A 26,714-nucleotide genomic window follows, 5' to 3' on the forward strand; every position below is an offset into this window, starting at 1 on the left:
ATGTTCATTACTGCTTTGAAATTATGGTAGTTATTAACTTTACCGTAGGTCTTGTTAACTTAATAAGATAAAATAATAAAAGTGCAGACATGTCTGTATTTCAGTATACCTTGTTTCCTTTGTAGTCTCACGTATTTTATGCATTTAAAAGCATTCGAGGAGTGCACAGGCTTCACCAGACTGCCAACCCAGAGTGGCAGCGGTGTCCATGGCACACACAGCGTAAGAACTTCTCAGTTAAGGTGTGTAAAGCTCTAAGAATAGTGCCTGGCACATAAGTACTTTATAAGGTATTGACACAAAAGCAAAAGTACCCTCAAAATTCTAGAAATTTGAGTTCTGTTTTTCGTCTTTGAGTTGGTGAATAGATTTGACCATAATATAACCAATTTCATACTCAGTGCACAGAAGGACAAGTTCCATCACCCACTCTGTCATTACTGCAGATTCAGACAAGTGAAAGGTCCCCTGGTGAGGGTTAGGGTAGGCCTGGTAAAGGCCTTGTAACAATTAATACTAGAGAATCTGTCCATTCAAATTAATAATATTTATGACTAGGCTCTGTCATTGTTTATGCTGTGGATTCACAGCTGATATCCTTAGGTTAATGTCAAAGAGTGTATTATTTAATTTTATAAAATAGTAAGTTTACCTCCATGGATATCATTAGTCCAATGAGTAAATAATAATTGGGTGCATATTTCATTGTTCTTACATTTTGAAAGTAAGTTCTAGACCAAGTAACCACTAGTGTGGCTCAGGGTTATAACTTAACTCCTGAATTACCCCATAGTTTCTTCGACTCCTTGGCCTTCTGCTAAAGCCTCACAAAAGAAGAAGAATTAGCAAAATGATGCACCAGATTGTGTTTTTTTTGTTTTTTTTTTTTTTTTTTTGCGGTACGCGGGCCTCTCACCGTTGTGGCCTCTCCCGTTGCGGGGCACAGGCTCCGGACGCACAGGCTCAGCGGCCATGGCTCACGGGCCCAGCCGCTCTGCGGCATGTGGGATCTTCCCAGACCGGGGCACGAACCTGTGTCCCCTGCATCGGCAGGCGGACTCTCAACCACTGCGCCACCAGGGAAGCCCAGATTATGTGTTTTTTAAACCTGTGAATGATGATAGTATTTTTTATATAAAAATAGCATGTTTTCCAGGTATAGTGGTAGATCTGATATTAAACAATGAAAAGCACACTTCTTTGTAAACTTTAAGGTAGGGAGGCAAGGGTCTTAGAGATTAATGACTAGTGCAGTTTTCTATTCCTTATTTATCCTTTCTTGTGTAGCCAGGGACTGGACTCCAGCCAAGACGTATGCTTTCTATTTATACCTCCCTAGTAGATCAGAAAACATTATCCATGAAAATTTAAAGTATCTGAGGGATTAGGTACCTAATAATATCATCAGTCACTTGACGCACTCACAGACATGGTGCATTTTTCATCTTCATGGAAGCGTGTTTGTTATATTATTAGGCCAGTGTTTCATCAAACATCTCTTCAGTGTAGAGAGTGAGATGGAAATAATTTGCACATGGTATACATAATTCTTCCCAAGTGAAAACTTGAAAAGTAAGTAGCCTCTGAATTTTCTTGATCTTATGGAAATATAAGAACAGTTCAAGATTAGGATGACTTTTTAAAATGAAAGGCTCAATAAGTTGAGCCTGTCTTCAAATTCTGAGTTAATTCCCTCACATTTTGAGTCCAGTTATTTACTTCATATTATAGAACCAGTTTAAGCTGAATATTTTCATTAACTTACCTAATTTTATCAGGTGTATGTACTATTTTATGTTATAAAATAGTAATTTTTTTTGCTTTAAATACTTCAAATTGTCACTGTCCCCTCCCTTGTTATAATTAGGAAGGCATGACTTTTATATGATAGCAGTATTCTTTCAATAATGTTAATATCTTAACAATATTGACTGAATAAACAGGGAGTTAATTTCATATTATTGCTTTGAATAATGTACTGTTATCTTTTGAGGAGGAAAAGATCTAGAATGTAAATAGGCTTCATTCAGAATAAAGGATTAAACATTCATAAAGCGTTGAGACGATAGATGGCTGGCTTAGGGGATAAGGAAGTAGAGAGAGGACGCATAGGTAAGCATCTTAATATTAATGTTGAGTAAGTTCTCAACATCTATTAATGATTTTCCTTCCTGTTACTAAGCATAACTTCTCTTAGACTAAAATTACCTGGAATGTTCCCGTGCAAAATACAGTCCATGGTATTGCTTAAGTAAATAGTCAAGCTTCAACTTACAGTTGTTACTTTATTCCTCTTAATTTTTTGTATGTTTTATTATGTAATATATAAATATTAATATATATATATATATTTTTAAATAAATACACTGGGGTTGCAATCTCAAAATTTTTTACTGATGGGTTACATGATTAAAAATGTTTATTTGGAAACCACTGCTTCAGTGAAAACAACAGTATAAAATAACTTTTTTGTGCCAAAGTGGAGTCATTTGCAGGTTAAGGGACTATTCCCCCTGAGGTTGTATGCTGGCGTCTGAGATGAGGAGGAAGATTTTTAGGTACAGGGAGAACAAAGTAGAATACTGGACATAGATGCTGTTTGCCTTGACATCCGTCTCCTGCTTCAGGGAAAGCTGGTGGGAATAGTAGTAAGTGACTCATTGTAAACTGGAAGAGCTCTAGAGAGCTGCCGATGGGTGGGAGGGTGAAGGAAGGGGACCGGTGGGGTCCTGTGAAGGGACCTCTGGGGGTTGTGACTCCCTCAGTTTTGTCTCTGAGGTGTGTCCCTTGGAGCCTGGCCTGTGATCATGATCACTCCTCAGTTTCAACTCTAGAGACCTGGCTTCTGATGGCTGATATTGGCTGTGTGTGAGGATTATTCTTCAGCTATAATGAACAGGATGGGCCATTCAATTTTAATGTTTTTCTCAATTTATAGTAGTAATAATAATTTTAAAATTATTCAGGAAAAGACAGACATTCAGAAAGAAAACAGAACAAACAGGTTTGAAAGACCTAAATAGGACAACTGGAAATGAAAATTATAGTTATTAAAATGAAAATCTCTGTGAATGGGATAAAAAGATAAGACTTAGCTGAAGACAAAATTAATGACCTAGAAGATAAATGTGAAGAAATTTCCAAGGAAGTATTACAGAGATATAAAGAGATGGAAAATAAGAAAGGTTAAGAGACATGGAGGGGCTTCCCTGGTGGCACAGTGGTTAAGAGTCCACCTGCCAATGCAGGGGACACGGGTTTGAGCCCTGGTCCGGGAAGATCCCACATGCCATGGAGCAACTAAGCCCGTGCGCCACAACTACTGAGCCTGCGCTCTAGAGCCCACGAGCCACAACTACTAAGCCCACATGCCACAACTACTGAAGCCCGTGTGCCTAGAGCCTGTGCTCTGCAATGAGAGAAGCCACTGCAATGAGAAGCCCGTGCACCGCAACGAAGAGTAGCCCCTGCTCACTGCAGCTAGAGCAGCAATGAACACCTAGCACAGCCAAAAATAAATAAATAAATAAATAAATTAATTAGAAAAAGAGAGACATGGAGGCTGTAAGGAGAAGGTGTAACATAAAACCAGGAAGGGAAGAGTAGAGAGAAAGTGGGAGGGGCAGTTGAAAAATATGAGAATTTCCAGAATTTATTGAAAACCTGAATACTACAGCAAACATTACGCTGAATCGTGGAAGTTTAGAAGATCCCCATTGAAGTCAGTAGTAAGATAAGGTTACCCACTAAATAAAAGGAGATAGAGACCACATCCACATTCATATCATCAGGATAGCAGTTCTCCCCAAGTCTAAAATGTCAGTGTAACTCTAATCAGAATCCTGTTAGGATACTTTATTTGGTTTAATTTGGCTTGGAGTGAAACTTGACACACAGATCCTCAAACTTGTATCGAAAGGCAAAGGACCAGAATAGCCAAGACACCAGTGAAGAAGATGTGGATTTGCCTTGTCAGAAACCATGACATGGTAATAAAATACATAATTAGGACAAGGTGATACTGGCGCAGGGGTTGACAGATAAATCAGTGGCACAAAGCAGAGTCTAGACACAGACCCACGCCTGTGCGGAAACTTGCTGCGTGATAAAGGTGGCATCTGCAAATGAATGCTGGGATAATTGGTTTTCTGTATGAAACAGAAATACATGTCATCATACCATACGCAAAGTAAATTCCAGATAGGTTAATCAACCAAATGTGAATGCAAGCTTTAACACTTCTCACAAAAAGTACAGAAGTATTTTTGTGATCATAGACAAAGAGAGACGAAAAGTGCAAAATACAGAGGAAAAGACTGATTGAATATATTAAAATTCAAAACTTTGTTCAGCAAACCTCTATGTCCACAGACTGGGACATTTACAATGCTGATAAATGACAAAGAATTAATACTCAGAGAAAGAATTTCCAAATGAGAAAAAAAGACTACTCGATTGATTCATTTAGTTTGTAAAAAAGTAGTTCAATGAAGTAGAAACCTAGATGACTAATAAACTTGTGGAAAGATGCTCAACTTCTGTAATAATTAGGGAAGTGTAAGGTAAAACAATGGGGTATAGTTTATACACATCAAATGGGCAGAAATGAAAGTGATAGTAACAGATGTTAGTAAGGATGTGTTAAAATTGCAGATAGTGTACAGAGCTGGTGGGTGTGTACATTGGGATATCTGTTCTGAAGAAAGTTTGATTTTATCAAGTATAATTAAAGGTCATGTTCCCCATGACCTAGCAGGAGAGGAAAGGAAGGAGGGAGGGTGGCACAAGGAATAACTCTATTTGTAATGTTTTGTTTCTTAAAAAAAAAAGGAAGAAAAATATATATGTAATCTGAAACAAATAGGGCAAAGTGTCAATATTTGACACAACTGGTGGGTTTGCTTGTTTGTTACATTCTTTCCCCTTTTTAAGCATAACATTTCATTTCTGTATTTTAAACTAGTAGCATGTGTTTCATACATATATAGTCATATGATTCTTTAAATATATACCGTCTTTAAACAAAGACCCGTGGAATAAAAATGATACTGAAAATAAGGTGTAATATTTTAAATACCCATCCATTGTACATGTACCTCCATAATCCCAGCCTGCTTCTTCCTTCCATAGATAATTGCTATCCTGAGTTTTGTTTTAAAAATCCCCTTCCCCATCTCCCTTAAAAAAATGCTTTTACCATATGCGTATTCATCTCTAAATGATCGGCATTTTTAAGCTTTATGTAAATGAAATCAAACTATAAGCATTCCTCTGCATTTAGCTTTTAAAAAACTCAGTCTGTTTGTGAGCTTAGTCAGTGTTGATGCTTGTAACTATAGTTTATTCATGTTCATTGTCCCAAAGTCTCCGCCATACTCTTCTAAAAGTTTTAGGTTTTGCCCTGTTGTATTTAAATCATTAATCCATGTGGAAGTGATTTTTGTGTATAATGTGAGATAGGGTCCCAATTTCATCTTTGTCTCCTAAGCAGTTTTTATTGTACACTTAGTTCATACATACCCAGTGATCTGCAGTGCTAGTCTGTCATTGTTCAAATGTCTGTGTGTACATGGATCTGTTTAAGGATTCTTTTATTCTGGTCTGTTGGTCCAGTTTGTTCATGTGCCAAAATCACATTAATTGTCATATCTTTAGAATTATTATTTTTTTATCTGCTAAGACAAATCCTCTTTAACTTAACCCTGTATTTCAAGAGTGTCTTGCCTATTGTTGGCCCTTTCTCCTCCCACATAAATTTTGGAATCATTAGCTTGGCAAGACAGACACAGACACACACAGAGTTGGGATTTTGATAGGAATTGAATCTGTAGGTGAAATGGGGAAAATTGATATCTTTTAAAAATTATCGAATATTATATAATCCCCAGGCTATAAAGTTCCACAATAATTTCGCAACAGAGGTCTCTGAACATCTTTTGTTAGACTTATTTCTAGGTATTCTGTATATTTTGTTGATATTTTAAATGGTATTTTCCAAAAGTTACATTTTCTTTCATCGTTATAGAACTGTTTCTTATATCTAGGAAACTTGCTAAAACTCCATTTAAAAATTTTTGTTGATTGATATGGGTTTTCTGTGTTGACCGTCATATATCCCTCATGCAAAGAACTGTTTTGTTTTTTCCTTTCCAATCCTCATAAGCCATTTTATTTTATTTTTTATATAGCCAGGACCTTTAGTACAGTATTGAATAGAAATAGTGATGACGGGCATCGTGGTTTTATTCGTGATTTTAAAGGGATGCTTCACATAGTGTGCTGTTAGGTGTGGTGCTTGCTCTACATTTTAGCTTATTGAAGTTTCCTCCTGTTCCTTATTAGCTAAGGATCTTTATTATGAATGATACTTTAATTTTATTGAGTACATTTCCTATTATCCATGGATACAGTCATGTGTTTTATCTTTAATCTCTTGTGTTGACATTCATGCTTTCTTTGGATAAACACATTTGGTCACAATTCTTTTTATAAATTTCTGGATTTGGTTTTCTGGTATTTTGTTTGGATTACTTGAATTCGTGTTCATGAGTAAGTGAGCCTGTGATTTTTCCTTTCTAGTATTATTATTATTTTTTAAAATTTATTTATTTATTTTTGGTTGCGTTGGGTCTTCGTTGCTGTGCGTGGGCTTTCCCTAGTTGCGGCAAGTGGGGGGCTACTCTTTGTTGCGGTGCGCGGGCTTCTCATTGTGGTTGCTTCTCGTTGTGGAGCACGGGTTCTAGGTGCACGGGCTTCAGTAGTTGTGGCACACGGGCTCAGTAGTTGTGGCTCGCGGGCTCTAGAGTGTAGGCTCAGTAGTTGTGGTGCACGGGCTTCGTTGCTCTGCGGCATGTGGGATCTTCCTGGACCAGGGATCAAACCTGTGTCCCCTGCATTGGCAGGCGGATTCTTAACCACTGCTCTACCAGGGAAGTTCCTTTCTAGTATTATTTGTTTCTGGTTTTGGTATGAAAATTGTAATTAGTCTCATTATATGAGTTTGGGGCAAGTTCCCCTTTTTTTCTATTTTATGGAAGAGTTTGTGCACAATTGGGATTGTGTTTTCTAGGAGGCTTGGTAGAACTCAACCTTTGACATCTTTTGGGGCTTTGCATGTCTTTTGTAGGAGGGTACTAAACTATAGATTCAATTTCTTTAATGATTATAAAAATTTTCAGGTTGCTTGTTTCTTCATTTTCTTTAGTTTTTTCAAACTTCTAAGTTGTAAAATATAATGCTCATATAGAAAAAGGCATAACATTTAAGTGCACAGTTTAATTATTATAAAACAACCCATTTAACGTGGGGTGTCAGGACCCCAGAAGCTCCTGCATGCCCCTTCCCAATCTCAACCTCCTTCCTCAGCCCCAGTTTTAATCACTGTTGTGGGTTGAATTGTGTCTCCCCCCCGCCAAAAAAAAAAAAAAAAAAGATATGTTTGAGTCCTAATCCCAGTACTTGTGTATGTAATCTTAACTGTAAATAGGGTCTTTGCAAAAGTAGTCAAGTTGAAATGAAGTCAGACTGGAGTAGGGTGAGCCCTTAATCATATGGCTGGTGTCCTGTTAAGAGAGGTGAAGAGACCCAGAGGCACACACACAGGGAGAACCCCATGTGACGTGAGGCAGAGATGCGAGTGACGTGTGAGCCAAGGAACCCCAAAGAGAAAGGCGTAGAACCGGTTCCTCCTGGGCCCCTCACAGAGCAGCACGTGGCCCTGCCAACACCTCGATTTCTGACTTCCAGCTTCCAGAAATCAGGACCACTGCGAGCTTGAGCCGAAGGGGACAGAGACAGGGCGAACTGAAAGAAGGAACTCCTGGGATTCTACCAGCAGGAAGTGGGCCGATAGAGCTAGTTGGCTGAGAATGTGTTACTCGCTTCAGGTGATGGGAAGAATGGCTCAGAGGCTGGTGGGGCTGCTGCGGTCACCAGTGGCCCAGAGGCAGGACCACACCCCCTTGGCTCCGGAGGGCGGGGCCACCTCCTGAGGGCTGCTGCGCCCCCAGTCCAGGAGGACAGAGAGGGTTGCTCTCGTGCCTTGAAACCTAAGGGGACTTGCCCTGCTGAGGTTTTGACTTGTTTGGGATGCATGGCCTCTTTTTCTTCCCTGTTTCTCTCTTTTGAAATAGAATGTCTATCTTATGCCTGTCCCACCGTCGCATTTTTGAGATAGATAATTGTCCTCCAGGTTTCACATGTCCACAGATAGAGAGGAATTTTATCCCAGGATGGACCATATCTTAACCATATCCAATTTAGATGATTTAAAAGAGATTTGGGACTGAGTTGATTGTATTTGGATGAGATTTTGGACTTAGTGTTGATCCTGGAATGGGTTAAGAGTTTTAAGAGATGCTGGGTGAATGTATTTTGCATAGAGGAAGGACATAAAATTTTTGAGGCCAGAGGGCAGGCTGTTTATTGTGACCCGCCAAAAGATATGTTTAAGTCCTAACCCCTGTTAACGTGTGAATGTGACTTTATTTGGCAATAGGGTCTTTGCAGATATAATCAAGTTGAGATGAAGTCATAGTAGAGTACAGTGGGCCCTCAGTCCATGATGACTGATGTCCTTGTAAGAAGAGACACAGAGGCACAGACACTTGAGGGGAGAGTGCTGTGTGATGATGGAGCCTCATCTACAAGCCAGGGAAGGCCAAGGGCTGCGGCAGTGCAGGCACTAAGAGAAGGGCATGGGGCAGGCTGTTTCCTACAGCCTTCAGAGAGAGGATGCCCAGCTGACACCTTGATTTCAGACTTCCAGCCTCCAGAGCCGTGAGAGAGTAAATTTCTGGTTTCTTAAGCCACTGAATTTGTGGTAGTTTGTTACAACAGCCCTAGGAGATGAATACAGTTACTGTCACGTCTTTAATGGCATCCACTTCGCTGTTTTTCTTTACACGTTTATCACCTAAGCATGTATACCTAAACACTGTGGCTTACCTTTAAAATAAACTCCTGATATTAAAATGGAAGTTACGAAGACAGTGCAGAATTCCCATATACCCCCATATAGTTTCCCCTATTATTAACATCTTACATTAGTATGGTACATTTGTCCCAATTAATGAATCAATATTGATACATTTTATATTACCAGGGTTTATCCTTTATTCAGATTTCCATAATTTTTGCTGAGTCTTTTTTTTTTTTTAAACTAGAATGATCAGGTAGCAAAATAACATAGAATACAACACAGAGCCGCATGAGAGCAAGCTGCGTCCTCAGGCCTGGGGTTGGGAACTCTTAGTCCCCATATTCTCGGAACACGTTCCATGATTCTCTGGGGCAGCAAGGCTGGCGGGAGCCCGAGCATCTCCCTGCTGACGGCGTAACTGGTCCAGGCCCAGGGCACAGGCTACACACGTGGAGTGAGGCCAGACAAGTTACACCTGCTCCCCGATGAGCCCTTAGAAGAGGAGTGCTCTCTACAAAGGTCCTACACCTGGCAGGGATCGCTGGACCAGGGAGAGCTCAGAGGTTAGTTCCTCTGTGGCTAAGACACATAAAAAGCCTAGACCAATCTACGCGCAGATTCTCACTAACTGGAGAGGCAGGGGAGTGAGACTGCCTCCAAGCCAGTGTTTGGTCTTTGGTAAACAAGGATAAATATAAAACATGTTCCTCAAGTGGACTTGAGCAGAACTGGGCACAACAGGTAAAAGATTCCAAAGCACCATTTAGTGCTCGGCACAGAAGGAGACAGGGGAGGGTGTCGCGGTGGGGCGTGCTCTGCCGTAGTCTCTGCTGCCCTGGCCCCGACTCTGCACTTCTCCCTGCTTTCCGCATCTGCCCTCACTTCCCCGGCCTAACCCTCCCAGCCTGGAGCGACGGAGTGGAAACCCCGGAGGCAGAGGCCCTCTGCCGGGGCTCAGAACCTGAGGCTGAGCGCCTGCCGCAGGGGGCGGGCAGGGCAGAGCATGTGCTGGGCCCCAGAGGCTGGGGCGAGGCTCAGAGCAGGAAGGAGTGCTCAGCTGCCAGAATGATGGCTGTCTTCTGCTCCAGGATCAGTTTTGAACTTTATATAAATGGAATCATACAGTATCTCTTTCCATGTCTCTTAATCTTGCTTTCATATTTCTTTAAAGCTTTTTTTCAATATTTTCCATTCTGGGTAATAATTTTAGTATACTTTTCGTCAGTAATTTTCTCTTCACCCATCCATTGAGTATCTGAGTTAATTCAGTATACTTATTTCCCCCCAGTTTTATTGAGATGTAATTGGCGCACAGCACTTTATAAGTTTAAGGTGTACAACATAACGATTTGTTACAAACCATCATGAGGTGATGACCACAGTAAGTTTAATATACTTTTCAATTCTGTTGTCCTATTTGGTTCTTTCTTTGCTTTTTAATTTTTTCCTTTTAGCAGTGCCATGCGGCATATGGGATCTTATTTCCCCGACCAGGGATTGAACCCGCGCCTCTTGCATGGGAAGTGCAGAGTCTTAACCACTGGACCGCCAGGGAAGTCCCTATTTGGTTCTTTTTCATATCCACAAGGACTTTTGTGATAGTCCCTGTTTCTTCCATCAAACCTTGAGTAATCTTTCAGAATTTTATTGTACATATGATACACACTTATTGTTACCGCCCCTATCTGATATTTCTGCTGTTTTGCAGTGTTTTGGGGTCTGGTTCTGTTGTTTCTTTCTGCAGTCTCCTTCATGCGACCCATCCCCTTTTTTGTGACTTTTGATTGTGAGGTCATATTCTTTGGGGTTTTGCTTATAGCACTTCTTTGAGGCCTGAGTCTGAGAGGATTTGTACTTGCTTCTTCCATGTGCCTTGGCTTACTACCTCCTTGAGACCTATTTAAGCTAAATTAGCATGTTGGGGCTTTTCAGGACACACGGGGTTATAATTCTAGCCTCAGCTGTGTGAGGGCTGGCTTCTGGTTGTCAGTTTCTCAGAGGGGATGTTTCCTCCTCCACTTAGAGCTCAGACTGAGAAGGAAATGCTGCTTCACCGCCTCTCTCTGCAGGGCTGCCTCCTGCCCTTGTGGCCTTCCACTGGGTCCCAGGGTTTCAAAAAGTTTCCAATCTGATTTCCTGACTGTGGGCTCTCCAGCCTCATGAAAACCCGAGGTCCTGGCTGTCTTGCTGGATTCAGGCCTTTTCATTACTTTGGCTTCTGAAGACTTGACTTATTTCATTATAAGCTCAGCCAATACATTTAAAGAGACGGTTTCTGTATTTCATCCTGCCTTTTCAGGGATTCTGTGCTCAGGGGGGTTTATGTTATTTAATCTGCCATGTTGTTGATAGTGAAGCTGTTGTATTATTCTTCATACTTTTCTAATTGCTTGGAATTTCATCATCATAATAACCACTAAACTATAATATGACCACTTTTCCATGTCTTTAAATATAACTTTCTTAAACATCTTTTTTAATGGACATGTAGTATTTTATAATGATTTATCTATCCCCTTTTGATGGGTAGTTTTCCAGTAGTTTGCTATTAAAAACACTGATGAACAACTTTATACCTACATCTTGCTGTACAGCCAAGATAAATAGTAGAAGTAGTGTTACTGAGATAAGCACCACCGAACACCTCAAGGCTTTTGATATTGGTTACGTATAGGCCGTTTGGAAGCGTGTCCTTAATAATAATGTAGATCTGTCCGTGGCAGGAAGAGAGCCCTGGGCTCTGGCTCCCGACTTGCTCTGAGTGAGTGTAGCCATCGACTTGGTGTCGTCACCGTGGAAGAGGAGGCATCGGTTGGTTAAGCTCTGGGATCTCTGTCTTAGCACCTGCGGTTCTCACTTTGTGCTCTTTCTTCCCCGCTCCCAGGTGACGTCACGGTGGACTTTCCGATGCCCAGGATGCCCCCAGGCTCTGTCACACGACGATTCCCACTTTCACGAGCGGCACAAGTGTATCAACTTCTTTGTCAAGGTGTACGGCTATATGCCCCTGCTGTACACACAGTTCCGCGTGGACTCTGTGCTCTTCAAGACCCGCCTGCCCCACGACAAGACCAAGTGCTTCAAGTTCATCTAGGGGCGTTGCGCATATGGGAGAGGATGAGCAGAGTGAGGGAGGCAGCTCCTGAGGTCCCTAGACGTGGAAGGACCTCAGGGATGCCCACTGGGTGGGTGGCCCAGACCCTCTGCTGGGAGAGCCGGCAGGGAGAGTGGGAGGGACAGAGCTGCCTTGCTCTTGAAATCAGCCACACTGGCCGGAGCCCTGGTCCCAGGACACCAGGGCTCCCTACACAGGGCACTGGTGATAGCTTACACTGAGGGCCACAGGGACTCTGGAGAGTCGCTCACACAGTACAAAAGCCCAGGGCAGCTGGTTTGTGGTTTTTAATTCACTAACAACTACTATTATTATTTAAAAAGGAAGTTTCAGATTTGCCATTCGAGGCTTATTTATATACGTGTATATATATACACATATGTGTATATACATGTGCGTGTATATGTATATATGCACACACACTCACATATACATATATATATATATATATATATTTGAGGGGGAGTTTGGCATTTCTGCCCATCTCACAAAGTGAGGGACGTACCACAGTGGTCTGTATTTTGGTGGAGATGGATCCTGGCCTTCTGGTATCTGGCTCATCTTTACAGATCATCTCCGTCCTCCCCAGGGGCATCTATCTGTGCAGAAACAAGAAAGGGCTGGGCGTGGCCCTGTTACAGGGCCCTGCCCAAGATAAGACCTGTTGCCAACCAGGGCTCTGTAGCTCGAGGTATGGGGATCTGCACCTTTGGGGGCAGTGGAGCCTCCCTGTGCAGGACTTGGTGGGTTTGAGGACTCCCCGCTGGGTCGTGCTGTCTGGGTTCTCAGCCCAGCTCTCTCCCTACCCCCTGTTTGGGAGAGAAGACTGAGGAAGGACCGAGACCTGCAGACAGACCCCCAAATGGCTCTTCTTGTTCGACCCTCCGTTGAAAGACATGTTGTGCTTTGGCTACAGACTTTCCTGCAGGTTCTCTCATGTACGAGAACAGAAGCCTGGTGGGCTGCACTTCAGGTGTGGTCTGAGTGGTTGCAGGTCGGCCTACTCTCTGCCGCAGAGCAAACGAGTATCCTTTGATCCCCACCCGGCTGGCCGGGGAGTCACAGCAAGGCACCTGCCTTGGGATAATACCTTGGTGAAATTCACCTTCCCCGACCCCTGTCTGGACCCACATCCTATAGTTATTGGATCCCTCACGCCGGGTTGGTTCCGGGACCCCCTGAGGTTTGGTATGTGTCAGAATGGTGGGAGGATAGGATTTGTTAGGTTAAGCTCAAATCCAGCCTGAAACAGGCATTCACACCCCACATTACCACGTTCCACTCTGGGTTTAAATTTCTATTTCCTGGACTGAAATAAAAGTAAGCTAATTTTTTTTTTTTTTTTTTTTTTTGTGGTGATGGCAGCAGTAGGGGAACCAAAGAGGGCGTTAGTGGCTGTTGGCAGGGATTTAGCCCGTGGCCTCTACCGTATTTCTGGTCCCCACTTTCCTCCACTGAAGTCGAATCTAGGAGGTTCCCCACAACTGACTGAACAAAGGCTCAGCCTTGTCCTGGGCACGTACATGCCTTAAGCCAGCTCCGTCTTCCCCTGACCTTGACATCCTGTGCTCCTGTGTCCAGGGGGCACATCCTCCTCTGACCTGCCTGCCCCAGATGGGTTCTCTTCAAGTATCATTTTGAAGCCAGGCTCTGTCCTGTGGGTAACACCCACCTGTAGGGTCGCTTGACCTAAGGGACTCTCCCCGTCGGTGGACAGGACCAGGGCTCCGTCCTCCGGACATTCCCACTGGCATCTTCCTGTGGTTCCCCTGCTGAGGCAGCTACCTAGGAAATTGAGCTCTGCTGCTCAGCAGCCCAGCGAAGGGGTCCAGACCCCCTGCTTCCTAACTTTCTAACTCCCCCTTCTTTGACCTTGGACTTTATTCTTTTTAGCAGTAGCCTTCTTCCCTTTGGGAAGCCAAAGAGTGTGGTGTTTTGAGCTATAAATGTGGCTGCTATTTTTATCTTGTCTCTCTTAATGTGAGGAGCTCCTAGACTGCTTCTGAGCGGGCCTGATGAGAAAGGAGCTGTGTCAGGATCCCCTGCACTGGAGCCAGAGCGCGGGGTCCCTGAGCACTGGCGGCAGATCCAGAGCAAGTGGTACTCTGAGGCTGTGGATGACGTCACAGGGCACTGTAGGGGGGGTGGTGATGTCTGAGCACAGACGAGGGTGGCACTACTTGGACCTGAACAGGACACTGACTTAAAGGACTCCAGACAGCAGTCTCTGATGGACACTGGCCACGTTCGTGAAGGACGCTCCTCATGGTGAGAGGGAGGGTGGCGAGAGCTTTCGGAGGCTTGGTTGGTTCTTCTGGAGAATGGCCGCTGCTTTTTGCAAGGCGGGTTAGGTAGAGGCCCCGGTCCAGGCTTCGAATGCCTTTGATGCCGATCGGTCACCTTGGGAAGCCCAGATGTCACCTGCACCACCTGATTGACTCACCTGGAGCACGGGACAGCCCTGCAGCGCACGTGGGCTTCCTCGGCTGTCCCGTGAACCCCCATTGCTGTCTTTGCTCCCAGGGCCCGGCGCGTCTTTGCTCTCCAGCTGACCAGTTTGCTCTTCACTGAGAGGCACCCAAATGAGGGGGAGCCCCCAAGGTGCTCATCAGGCCTTTCTGGGCTTTTGCACCTGTGCCGTGTCCTCCGCCTGTGTGGCCTGCACCTCAAGCCAGGGCCCGTGCGCTGGGCGTGCAGGAGTGGTCTCCTCAGGAGCGGCCTGCCTGTGTGTGTGCTCGGGGAGCTCCTGTTTGCAGTGCTGGCGTTTGAAGGGGGAAGCTCTCTGATACTCATGCCATGTCCATCCGCCCCACCCCTTTTCCAGTCATGAGCACAATGGTCTTATGTTGGATTTTTTGTAAAAAAAAAAAAATAAAATGGAGACTTTAACTCATGAAGCTTGGAAGTCTTTTGTGGTTTTCCTCTGCAGGACGCTAGAGTGGCCTGAGGGAAGGTGCCTGCCCGGTTCCAGGAGCGACCCGTGCACGGCCAGCGGGCCCCTCCCAGCACGACTGTACGCTGTGATTTGGTCCCGGAGCAGCCTGCGTGCCTGAGCCCGGCTGATGCTGTCAGTGTGCGTGGACGCCGGCAGCCTTGTCTGCGTCCGTCTCTGGGATTAGTCATTTGATTACATAGAGAGGAACGTAGGTGTCACCGAACTGGTTTGAGCGGGATGTGGGGTGGCATGTGGCACGTGTTGGCCTCCTTTACTTTTTCACGGTAACTTTTCAGTGTGTGTGGTGTGGTGCCGGGGAGCTCAAGTGTACGTGTTCCCAGCCCAGAGGAGAGGGCTGGCTTTGAATGGCCCCGTCGGTCTGGGGGTTGTTTGCTGACTTCCAAGGAGCCACAGAAAGCTCCCGCATCTAGTTGGTGCTTAACTGTCCTTTTGATGTCTGGCTTCTGCTCAGCTGTGGGGTCAGAGCCATCCTCAGGGAGCGAGCACCGAGTCACAGGCTTGGAGAAGACGGATGGGGACAGGACGGAGGATGGAAGGCAGAGAAAAGCTGAGTTGGGGGTGCACCTCTCCTGGGTTCTGCAGTTGGGAGTTTGGTTTGTACTAACAAGCCTAAGAATGCCTGGGACCCACAGTTCAGTGTTACTCCGAGACTAGGGTTGACAACTGATGCGGTAGGTTTGCGGCAGGTGAGGGGGGAAGATGATGTCGTATCGGGTGGGGATGCCTACTTGGTCTGGAGCTGGAGCTGTCAGGCTTCTATTCTTGCAGCCATCCATCTCCTTGTTACCACGTGTGCTGGGGCCAGAGAGACGAAGTGACATGAGGCTGTCGAGATGGGCATGGTACTAGACACAGAGATAACATGTCTAACTGAGGTTCTGTTCCTGCTAGTTCTGGCTTGGACTTAGCAAGGTAAGCCAAAGTGGTCAATGTTAGCGGTTGATGTTATTGTCACTGAAATCGAAGATTCCACCATATTTTCAAAAATGTGGTTAAGAAGGATAATGCTGTGGTTAAGGATATGGACCCTGGAGTAGACTCTGTGGGTTCAGATCCTGGGTCACCCATTAAACTGGCGGGGAGCACGTTATATTCTAAACTTCTTATCCATAAAATGGCAAGGAGTGTGCCCACATCTTGAAGATGTGTTGAAAGTAAACATCATAAACATGAAGAGCCACTGTTCGGCACACAACAGAAATGCACTGTCATTGGGGTAACATGCTGGAAACTTCTTAGTGGCACTTTCTGCATTCCAGCTCATTCCAGGCTCAGCTGAAGCATTGCCTTCAAGAAACCCTCCCTTCTCAGAAGTTGCTTGTCCCCCTCTAACGGCCGCCACCGCCCCTGGCCCACCTCCTGTTACAGCAGCTGACCTGTCTTACTTCACCGCACACTGTAATGGTTATGGGTCTGCTTCCCACACCAGCTTGCAAGCCTCTTGAGAATAGAGCACTTCAGTGCTAAACAGTTTTTTCCCTCCCTCTCTTCCTCCTTGCGAAATAGTTTTTTGATGAATGAAATGATTTGACGACAAAATTAAGGGGGGGGTCACATAGAAATCATAGCTGGCAACAAGCTGAAGAGTAATGAGTACCATGGTGCTTTGGGAATATAGCTAACGTGGTATTACCAGAGTGTGGCAGGAAGTTGGCACGCAACAGCTACGAAGTGTTATATTCACTATTTTTATTATTTAAATCTTCATTGACAAAGGGGGTTAAGAGAGCATGGCAAGAAGAATTAAACAGCCAGAATGGATTCCAGAAGAGATCATGAAGTACAGTGGGAAGCCTTGCACTAGGACCAGCCTTGGGTTGCTGTTAAATTTCACCTGTTTCTTGACCTGTTTTAATGAGGCAAATTGTTTTATCCTTCTTCATTTGTCTTCATATTGCAAAAGAGTACGAATCTTGGTCATATTGTAGGGTTGTTATGTGAGAACTTAATCTATTTAGATTTTATTTAACCTATTGGTCCTAATATTTAATTATGGAAAATTTCAAATGTACAGGGAAGTTTAAATAATTTTTATACTGTAAACCTGTATACCTAACAGTCATTTTCCTACACTTGCTTTATAAAGCTATCTATAGATTCATTCCTCTAGCCATTTTTTTTATTCCTCTATTCTTTTTTTTTCATCCCTTTTATCCATCCTATTTTTGGTGCATTTCTAAGTATATAATTACTGGCATTAATACACTTCCCTCTAAATACATAAGCACACACATCATTAACTGGAGGTCAATATTAGTTTCTATGTGTTTAATGTAAAATTTCCATATTAAATTTATACATTGAAATGCACAAATCTTAAGTGTACTTTCTTTTGACTTTTGACAAATGCATACACTTGTGTAACCAACCCCATCAAGATATAGAACATTTCTGTCAAACCCAGGATGTTTCCTCATGTTCATTCCTAGTCAATCTCCACGTCCACCCCACAGTGATTTTATTCTTTCATCTTGGATTAGTTTTCCTGTTCCTAGAATTTCATATAGTGTCATACAATTTTTACTCTTGTGCAAGGCTTCTAGAAACTCAAGTGTGTTTCTGAGATTCATCCAGTGTTGCACGTATTAGTAATTTGTTCCTTTTATTGAGAGAGGTATTCCCTTGATTAACAACATTTGTCCATTCTCTTGATAGGCACTGGAGATGTTTCCAGTTTTTGGCTGTTACGAATAAACTGCTAAGAACATTCATGTGCAAGTCTTCTTGTGGATTTATGTTTTTCTCTCGGGTAAATACCTAGGCGTATAATTGTTGTGTGATAAGGTAGGGATACACATGTTTAGTTTTATAAGAAACTGCCAGACCTTTTTCCATAGTGATCGTACTCATTCGTATTCCCACCAATAATTTTGTGTTTCAGTTGCTCTACATCCTCGCCAGCCTCGCCAATGGTGGTGTCAGGCCGTGTTGTTTTAGCCATTCTGGTCGGTGAGTAATGGTATCTCGTAGTTTGAATTCGCATTTTCCTGATGACTAATGATAAGTACCTTTTCATGTGCTTACTCCATTTATATGTATTTCCTTTGTGAAATTTTTGCCCATTAAACTTTGTTTTGGTTTGTCTTCTTTTTTTTATCATTGCTTTATTTAAAAAATACATTTTTGGGAATTCCCTGGTGGTCTAGTGGTTAGGACTGAGTGCTTTCACTGCCATGTCCCGGGTTCAACCCCTGGTCGGGGAACTAACATCCCACACACCGTGTGACAAACATTTTTAATTTTTTTGAGCAGTTTTAGGTTTAGAGGAAAATTGAGTGAAAAGTACAGTTTGTCCTCCCCCATTTTCCCCTTGCATTAGTGTGGTACATTTATTACAATTGATAAGCCAGTATTGACATATTAATTAAAGTCATAGCTTATGTTAGGCTTCATTATTTGTGCAGAATATTCTTATGGGAGTTGACAAAAGTATAATGACCTGTATCCACTTACAGTATCTATAGAACAGTTTCACTTTCCTAAAAGTCCTTTGTGTCCCACCCATTCCTCTCTCCAACCATTGGCAACCACTGTTCTTTTTTACTGTCTTTTTCAGTTTTGCCTTTTCCAGAATGTCATGTCATATGCCAGTTAAAATCATATAATATATAGGCTTTTCAGGTTGGCTTCCTTCATTTAGCAATATGCATTTAAGGTTCCTCCATCTTTCTGTGGTTTGATAGTTCATTTTTTTTTTTTTTTTTTTTGGCGGTACGCGGGCCTCTCACTGTTGCGGCCCCTCCCGTCGCGGAGCACAGGCTCCGGACGCGCAGGCCCAGCGGCCAGGGCCCACGGGCCCAGCTGCTCCACGGCACGTGGGATCCTCCCGGACCGGGGCACGAACCCGCGTCCCCCGCATCGGCAAGCAGACTCTCAACCACTGCGCCACCAGGGAAGCCAGTTCATTTCTTTTTATTGCTGAATAATATTCCACAGTATGGATGTATTGTTTTTCTTTTTATTGTTGAGTTGTGGGAATTGTTTACCCTGGATACTAGTCTATTGTCAGATGTATGTGCTGTAAATATTTTCCCCAATTTGGGGGTTGCCTATCCATTTTCTTTATGGTATCGTGTGCTGAGCAGAAGCTTTTCATTTTGATGAGATCTAATTTAGAACTTTTTTCTTTTTTGTCATTGCTTTCTGTGACTCAAGAACCCTGTGCTTACCCAAAGTCATGAAGATATTCTTTTAATTTTTCCACTAAAAGCTGTATGGTCTAGGCTGCATCTCAAGTTAATATTTGTGTGTGGTGTGTGGTAGTAGTCAGAGTTCTATTCTTTTTTTAAAAATTATTTATTTATTTATTTTTGGCTGTGTTGGGTCTTCACTGTTGTGTGCGGGCTTTCTCTAATTGTGGTGAGGGGGGGCTACTCTTTGTTTGCGGTGCACGGGCTTCTCATTGCGGTGGCTTCTCTTGTTGTGGAGCACGGGCTCTAGGCGCATGGGCTTCAGTAGTTGTGACACGTGGGCTCAGTAGTTGCGGCTTGAGGGTTCTAGAGCGCAGGCTCAGTAGTTGCGGTGCATGGGCTTAGTTGCTCCGCTGCATGTGGGATCTCCCCAGACCAGGGCACGAACCCGTGTCCCCTGCATTCGCAGGTGGATTCTTAACCACTGCACCACCAAGGAGGTCCTCTTTCTTTTCTTTTTTTTTTTTTGCACATGAATATCTAGTTGTTTCAGCACCATTTGTTAAAAAGAATTTTCTTTCTCCACTGAATTGGTTGGGCCTTTGTTGACAACGTAATGACTGTGTAAGTGTGGGTATTCTGAGCTCTCTTTCCTGTCCTGATTTGTTACTAGTACCAGATTGTCTGAATTAATGTAGCTTTCTTGTTCGTCTTGAAATAAAGTAGTATAAGTTCTACAACTTGATCATCTTTCTCAAAATTGCTTTGGATATTATAGTTACTTTGTATTTCTCTATATAAATTTTAGAATTAGTTTGTCAGTTTTTTTTCTAAAAAAAAAATGATTTTCTATCCTGCTGGAATTGACAATTAAAAAAAAAATTCTTGTAAATTACACAGAACTTAAAATGACCATTTTAGCCACGTTTTAAAAATTAAAAAAAATTGAAGTGTAGCTGATTTACAATGTTGTGTTAATTTCTGCTATACAGCAAAGTGATTCATACATACATATGTATATGTACATACATATACATTCTTTTAAAAAATATTTTCCATTATGGTTTATCATAGGCTACTGGATATAGTTCTCTGTGCTATACAGTAGGACTTTGTTTATCCATTCTCTATATAAAAGCTTACATCTGCTAACCCCACCTCCCACTCCATCCCTCCCCCAAGTCCCTCCCCCTTGGCAACCACCAGCCTGTTCTGAGTTTGCTTCTGTTTCGCAGATAGGTTCATTTGTGTCATATTTTAGATTCCATGTATGTGATATCATGTGGTATATGTGTTTCTGACTTACTTCACTTAGTATGGTAATCTCTAATTGCATCCATGTTGCTGCAAATGGCATTATTTTGTTCTTTTTTATGGCTGAGTAATATTCCATTGTACATATGTACCACGTCTTCTTTATCCACTCATCTGTCGATGGACATTTAGGTTGTTTCCATGTCTTGCCTATTGTGAATAGTGCTGCTGTGAACATAGGGGTGCATGTATCTTTTTGGATTAGAGTTTTGTCTTGATATATGCCTAGGAGTGGGATTGATGGGTCATATGGTAACTCTATTTTTAGTTTTCTGAGGAACCACCATACTTTTGTCCACAGTGGCTGCACCAACTTACATTCCCACCAACAGTGTAGGAGGGTTCCCTTTTCTCCACACCTTCTCCAGCATTTGTTATTTGTAGACTTTTTAATGATGGCCATTCTGACTGGTGTGAGGTGATACCTCACTGTAGTTTTGATTTGCGTTTCTCTAGTGATGTTGAGCATCTTGTGCCTATTGGCCATTTGTATTTCTTCTTTGGAGAAATGTCTATTTAGGTCTTCTGCTCATTTTTCAATTGGGTTGTTTGTTTTTTTGTTGTTGAGTTTTATGTGCTGTTTGTATATTTTGGAAATTAAGCCCTTGTTGGTTGCATCATTTGCAAATATTTTCTCCCATTCTGTAGGTTGTCTTTTTGGTTTTTTAATGGTTTCTTTTGCTGGCAAAAAGCTTGTAAGTTTGATTAGGTCCCATTTGTTTATTTTTGCTTTTATTTGTATTGCTTTGGTAGAGTGACCCAGGAAAACATTGGTACAATTTATGTCAGAAAATGTTTTGCCTGTGTTCTGTTCTAGGAGCTTTACGGTGTCATGTCTTATGTTTAAGTCTTTAAGCCATTTTGAGTTTATTTTTGTGTGTGGTGAGAGGATGTGTTCTAACTTCAATTTAAATGTGGCATTTTAGCCACTGTTAAGTGTACAATTCAGTGGCATTATTAAGTATATTCACAATGTGTAACCATCACCACTAACTATTTCCAGAACTTTTTTGTCTTCCCAAACAGAAAGTCTGTGCCCATTAGACAGTAACTCTCCATCCCCCCTTCCTTTCAGCTCCTGATAACCTCTATTTTGTTTCTATGGATTTCCCTATTCTGGATATTCATTTTAAGCGGAATCACAGAGTATTAAGTCTTTTTTGTCTGGCTTATTTTATATAGCATGTTTTCAAGGTTCATCCATGTTGTAGCATGTATCAGAATTTCATTCTTTTTTATGGCTGGACAATATTTCATTGTGCGTGTATAGTTATGGCATAAAATATTTTGTCCATTCACCTGTTGAAGGATACTTGGGTTACTTCCACATTTTGGCCATCATAAATAGTTACGGACATGGATGTACAAACATGTTTGAGTCCCTGCTTTCAATTCTTTTGTGTATATACTGATCAGTGGAATTGTTGGATATGGTAATTCAATGTTTAATATTTTGGGGAACTGCCAAGTTTCCACAGCAGCTGTACCATTTAACATTTCCACCAGCAGTGCACAAGGGTTCAGTGTCTCCACATCCTTTCCATTACTTGTTTTGTTTTGTAATTAATAATTTAAAAATTATTGCCATCCTAGTAGGTGTGCAGTGATACCTCATTGACAGTTTGATTTACGTTTCCCTAATGACTAATCAATCATGTTCAATACCTTCTCATGTGCTTATTGGCCATTTGTATATTTTATTCAGAGAAATGTCTATTCAAGTCCTTTGCCCATTAAAAAAAAAACATTTTTTTTGTTATCCACTGGGATTTTGATGAGATTGTATTGAATCTGTATATCAATGTGTAGAATTGAAATACTAATAATACTGAGTCTCTAATCCATGAACATGATATATCTCTTCATGTATTCTGATCTTATTTAATTTCTGTCATCACAATTTTGAGACTTTTAGTGTAGAGATCTTACACATCTTTTTCAAAAGTTTATTCCTCTGTCTTTTCACACTATTAAGAGTAGAACTGCAGTTTTTTAACAAGTTCTTTTTCTAATTATTTATTACTAATATATAAAATACAGTTGATTTTGTATATTAACTTTGTATTCTGCAATCTTGCTAACTTATTAATTCTATGTATGATTTTCTATTTAAACAATATTTTGCTCATGTTCCTGGAAATCTGCTTCTCTATACTTGTGAGAAGTTTGGGAGAAACTTGTATTTTGTCTGTTTGTTATTCTGGTGAGTTAAAAGTCATTGGAGACAACACAATGCACAGGATATAATAGGTGCTTAATAAATACTGATGGCTGGAAGGGCGTATAGATGATTGGAAAAGACTTTGTAACAAAAATAGAGAACAAAGTTCTTTATTTTCAAAATATTGTGAGCAGTGTAATTAGTTACTAGATTAAAAATTTATATTAGATATTCTAAAAAATGTTATCAAACTTTTAGTTGGTGTGTTTAGTAACCCCAAATTACTGTAATGATGTGCATTAAAGTGAGTTTTCATTTGTGACTGATTTCATAGTTGTATGTCATGAAGACTTATAAATGCCTTAGAAATTACTATTGTGGTTTATCGTAGAGAAGGGTAAAGGATAAATCCTGCTAACATAAGAATTATCATGCAGAGGATACACCCCTATTTTTTTTCAGTGGCCTCAGATAACAATATAAGGGAGAGAAGAAATACTCCACATGTTTAATGACAAGATGTGGGCAAAACACCTTTCAAAGATCTGTGGTCCTATGACTCAAAAAATGCTTAAGTTTAATACATGTAATTTTTTCCCAGTTTTATTGAGATATTATTGACGTACAGCATATGTAAGTTTAAGGTGTACACAGGATTTGATACACATATACACTGAGAAATGATTACTACAATAAGGTTAACTCTATCCTGTCACATAATTACCTTTTTGTGTGGTAATAACTTTTAAGATCTACTCTCTTAACAGCTTTCAAGTATATAATACAGCATTGTTAATTACAGTCACAATGCTGTACATTAGATCCCTAGAACTTATTCATTTTATAGCTGGACATTTGTATCTCCCCATTTCCCCACCTCCTATCCTAGCCCCTGGCAACCACCATTCTACTCTATCTTTTGAGTTCAGCTCTTTTAGATTCTACATGAGTGAGAACATATAGTGCTTGTCTGACTTATTTCACTTAGCATAATGCCCTTAAGGTCCATCCATGTTGTTGTAAAAGATGGGAATTCCTTCCTTTTTATGGCTGAATAATATTCCATTGTGTATGTGTACGGTAATGATTTGTGATGTTGAACACCTTATCATGTACCTTTTGGCCCATTCGTATGTTTTTGGAAAAATGTATATTCAAGTCCTGTGCCCACTTTTTTTGCTATTGATTTGTATGAGTTCCTGATATATTTTGGCTCTTAAACCCTTATCAGATAGTTTGCAAACATTTTCTCCCATTGGGTCGCCTCTTCATTTTGCTGGTTTCCTTTGCTATGCAGAAGCTTTTTAGTTTGATGTAGTCCCAGTTGTTTATTTTCCTTTTGTTGCTTGTGCTTTTGGTGTCATAGCCAAAAAATTGTTGCCAAGACCAATGTCAAGGAGCTTTCACCCTACGTTTTCTTCCAGTAGTTCTAGTTTTGGGTCTTAAACATTTAAGTCTTTATTCCTTTTCAAGTTAATTTTTATGAGTGGTGTAAGATATTCTTCTGTGCGTGGTTATCCGGTTTTCCCAACACCACTTACTGACAAGACTGTCCTTCCCTCATTGAGTCTTCTTGGCTCCCTTGTCGATATTAGTTGACTGTATATGTGTGGGTTTATTTCTGGGCCCTCGATTTTGTTCCATTGGTCTGTGTGTCTATTTTTGTCAGTACCGTACTGTTTTGGTTACTATAGCTTTGTACTAAAGCTTAAAATCAGGAATTGTGCCTCCAGCTTTTGTTCTTCTTTCTCATGATTTTTTTTTTTGGGGGGAGGCGCTATTCAGGGTCTTCTCTGGTTCCATACAAATTTGACTTTTTTCTTCTGTGAAAAATGCAATTGGAATTTTGATAGGGATGGCATTGAATCTATAGATGGTAAAATGCTTCTATGATGTGATTAAACCTAAAATGGGATCCAAGAACAGTGTTGGCTGCAGCCTCCTGCAAGAATAGACATGTTTGGCTCAGTTCTACATTGCCTATCTCCATAATTTAGTTGCGACTTCTGTCAGAACTGTAGTTGGTTATTTTTACCTCATTCTAGGTTTGAAAAAGAGTAATTTACCCATAGTTCCACTGCAGTGAATTTGGGGACATCAGAGGTTTTCTACCTTCCCACAGTATGGCATGAAAACAATGAGACAGCATTCAACTTTCCTCATGGCTGTAGGGGAAAAACTGGACTTGGGCCAAAGGAAAGTAGCTCCCTTTCCTCACCAGTTTGCTTGGCTCACATGAATATATGATCATACAGCTTTGGAGGTTTCTGCACTCTCATTTCTGTTGATACTTCACTGTACAGGCAAACCTCATTTTATTGTGCTTTGCAGATACTGCTTTTTTTTTTTTTTTTTTTTAACAGATTGAAGGTTTGTGGCAACCCTGCGTCAAGTAAGTCTATCAGTGCCATTTCCCCAGCAGCATTATTTTAAAATTAAGGTCTGTACACTTTTTAAAAAAAAAAATAATGCTATTGCACATTTAATAGACTACAGTATAAACATAATTTTTATATGCACTGGGAAATGAAAAAATCCATGTGACTTGCTTTACTGTGATCATGTGCTTTATTGTTGTGGTCTGGAACCAAACCAGCAATATCCCCAAGGTATGTCTACAGTTTGGAAAAGCCAACTTCTGCCTCTATAGGAAAACGGTGAGGCCCAAAGGCTTCAAGCTCTCCAGGGGTCAAGACGACAAATAGTTGTTACCATTACTTAAAAAGAAATGGACGATACGCCTCAAGTCCCTTCCCCAGCTCCTGACCTCTGGTGCTCACACACAATGTTAAGGTAAGGCAGAAGCCACTTACTGGCGATGGGTTTTGGGGAAAGTTAATTGCTGTACCTCAGTTTCCTCATCCAGCGCCTTGACTGTGGCCCTGTGGAGAGATGCCCCTGAACCAGGAGCGCCCAGCTAAGCCACACCAGATTTCTGACCCACAGAAGCAGTGAGATAATAAGTGTTTGCTATTTTAAGCCACTAAATTTTGGGCTAATTTGCTACACAGCAATAGATATACTACTTTGCAGAAAGATCAAAAGAAATAAGAAAATCAGGTCCCTCCTCACTATTTTTAATGTTTTTTCAATTACTATTTAATCATTAGGCATTTGTTGGGCTTATGAGTAGAAATTTTTCTAAATGTCCGTCTCTTCCCCAGATCGGTGTGAATAGTCAGCGGGCTGCATTTCCAAATAACAAAGCCACTATGGGTGGTATAATCTAGCGCTAACGGCAGGTCCCACCATTTCTTCTGGGTCTTCTATTCACCAACCTGGTCTGGTATCCAAATACCTGAACTCGAGGTAGAGTTATTCCTAACTGCTCTCTCCTAACACTTGGGAGGGCCGGCTCTAGAGTTCTCTCCTCTAACAAATGATTCTTTGCTTCTTCCTCTCTCTGGCTTCTGCCATGAAGTAGGTGGTAATGACAGTTAGAACCGTCATCATTTCTTATTTCCTGCACATCAGTTTATGGACTGTTTGCCTCTTTAGTAACCACCTCTCAAGCACCTCTCACGGATCCCCTGGGATTAATCAAGCCCTTAACAGAAATCCAACTTGGACAAATCCAAGTCATTCCTGGACGTATCATTGTTGGAACATTTAAGTAAAATAACCATTTTGATTTTTCTTTCTATTTCATACTGCATTTGCATCTTTCAAGACGTTAAGAAGACTTTAGAAAACTTGCTTCTCTCAAGTTTTACTAGGAAGTGTGCCTACACGTGCTGCATATTTGCAATTCTCCTACTAAAAACAAAACTAAATTTTCATAACCATGGCATGTCCGCCTCTTGTAATGTTAATCCTCTCCCGAAGTTTATGCTGCAGACACACCCTGGGCCCCTCGACTGGAATGACCTGCACATTGGGAAACAGAGAACGGTTGAACCATTCCTGGGCCCAAGGCTGGCAAAGTTGGAGATGGCAAAAATGAAGTTGCCTTTTTCCTCCTCTAATGAAGACCTGCTTCCCACTGACGTGTCCATTCCAGAGACAGAACTGACAGCCAACTCTCCATGAAACCTGAGGAAGTAGTTCTATAGTGTTACAGTTCTTGGGTCACTAAAGCCCTTTGTGATGCTTTGCTGCTGGCCAGGTTGGACTGACCT

At 41.7% G+C, this 26,714-nt stretch overlaps 1 protein-coding gene across 2 annotated transcripts in view; it reads left to right on the forward strand.

The window, feature by feature from the left end:
- Positions 1 to 12,307, forward strand: part of EXTL3 (exostosin like glycosyltransferase 3) — a 125,870-nt gene extending 113,563 nt beyond the window's left edge. For both annotated transcript variants that reach the window (XM_082656977.1, XM_082656976.1), the window contains one exon: positions 11,805 to 12,307. In XM_082656977.1, the coding sequence (XP_082513103.1) occupies positions 11,805 to 12,014 (210 nt within the window). In that variant the 3' untranslated portion in view covers positions 12,015 to 12,307. The remainder of the gene's footprint in view (positions 1 to 11,804) is intronic.
- The last annotated feature ends 14,407 nt before the right edge of the window (positions 12,308 to 26,714 follow it).

Source organism: Grampus griseus (genome assembly GCF_964374135.1).
Source record: "Grampus griseus genome assembly, chromosome: 6".
Classification (NCBI taxonomy): domain Eukaryota; kingdom Metazoa; phylum Chordata; class Mammalia; order Artiodactyla; family Delphinidae; genus Grampus; species Grampus griseus.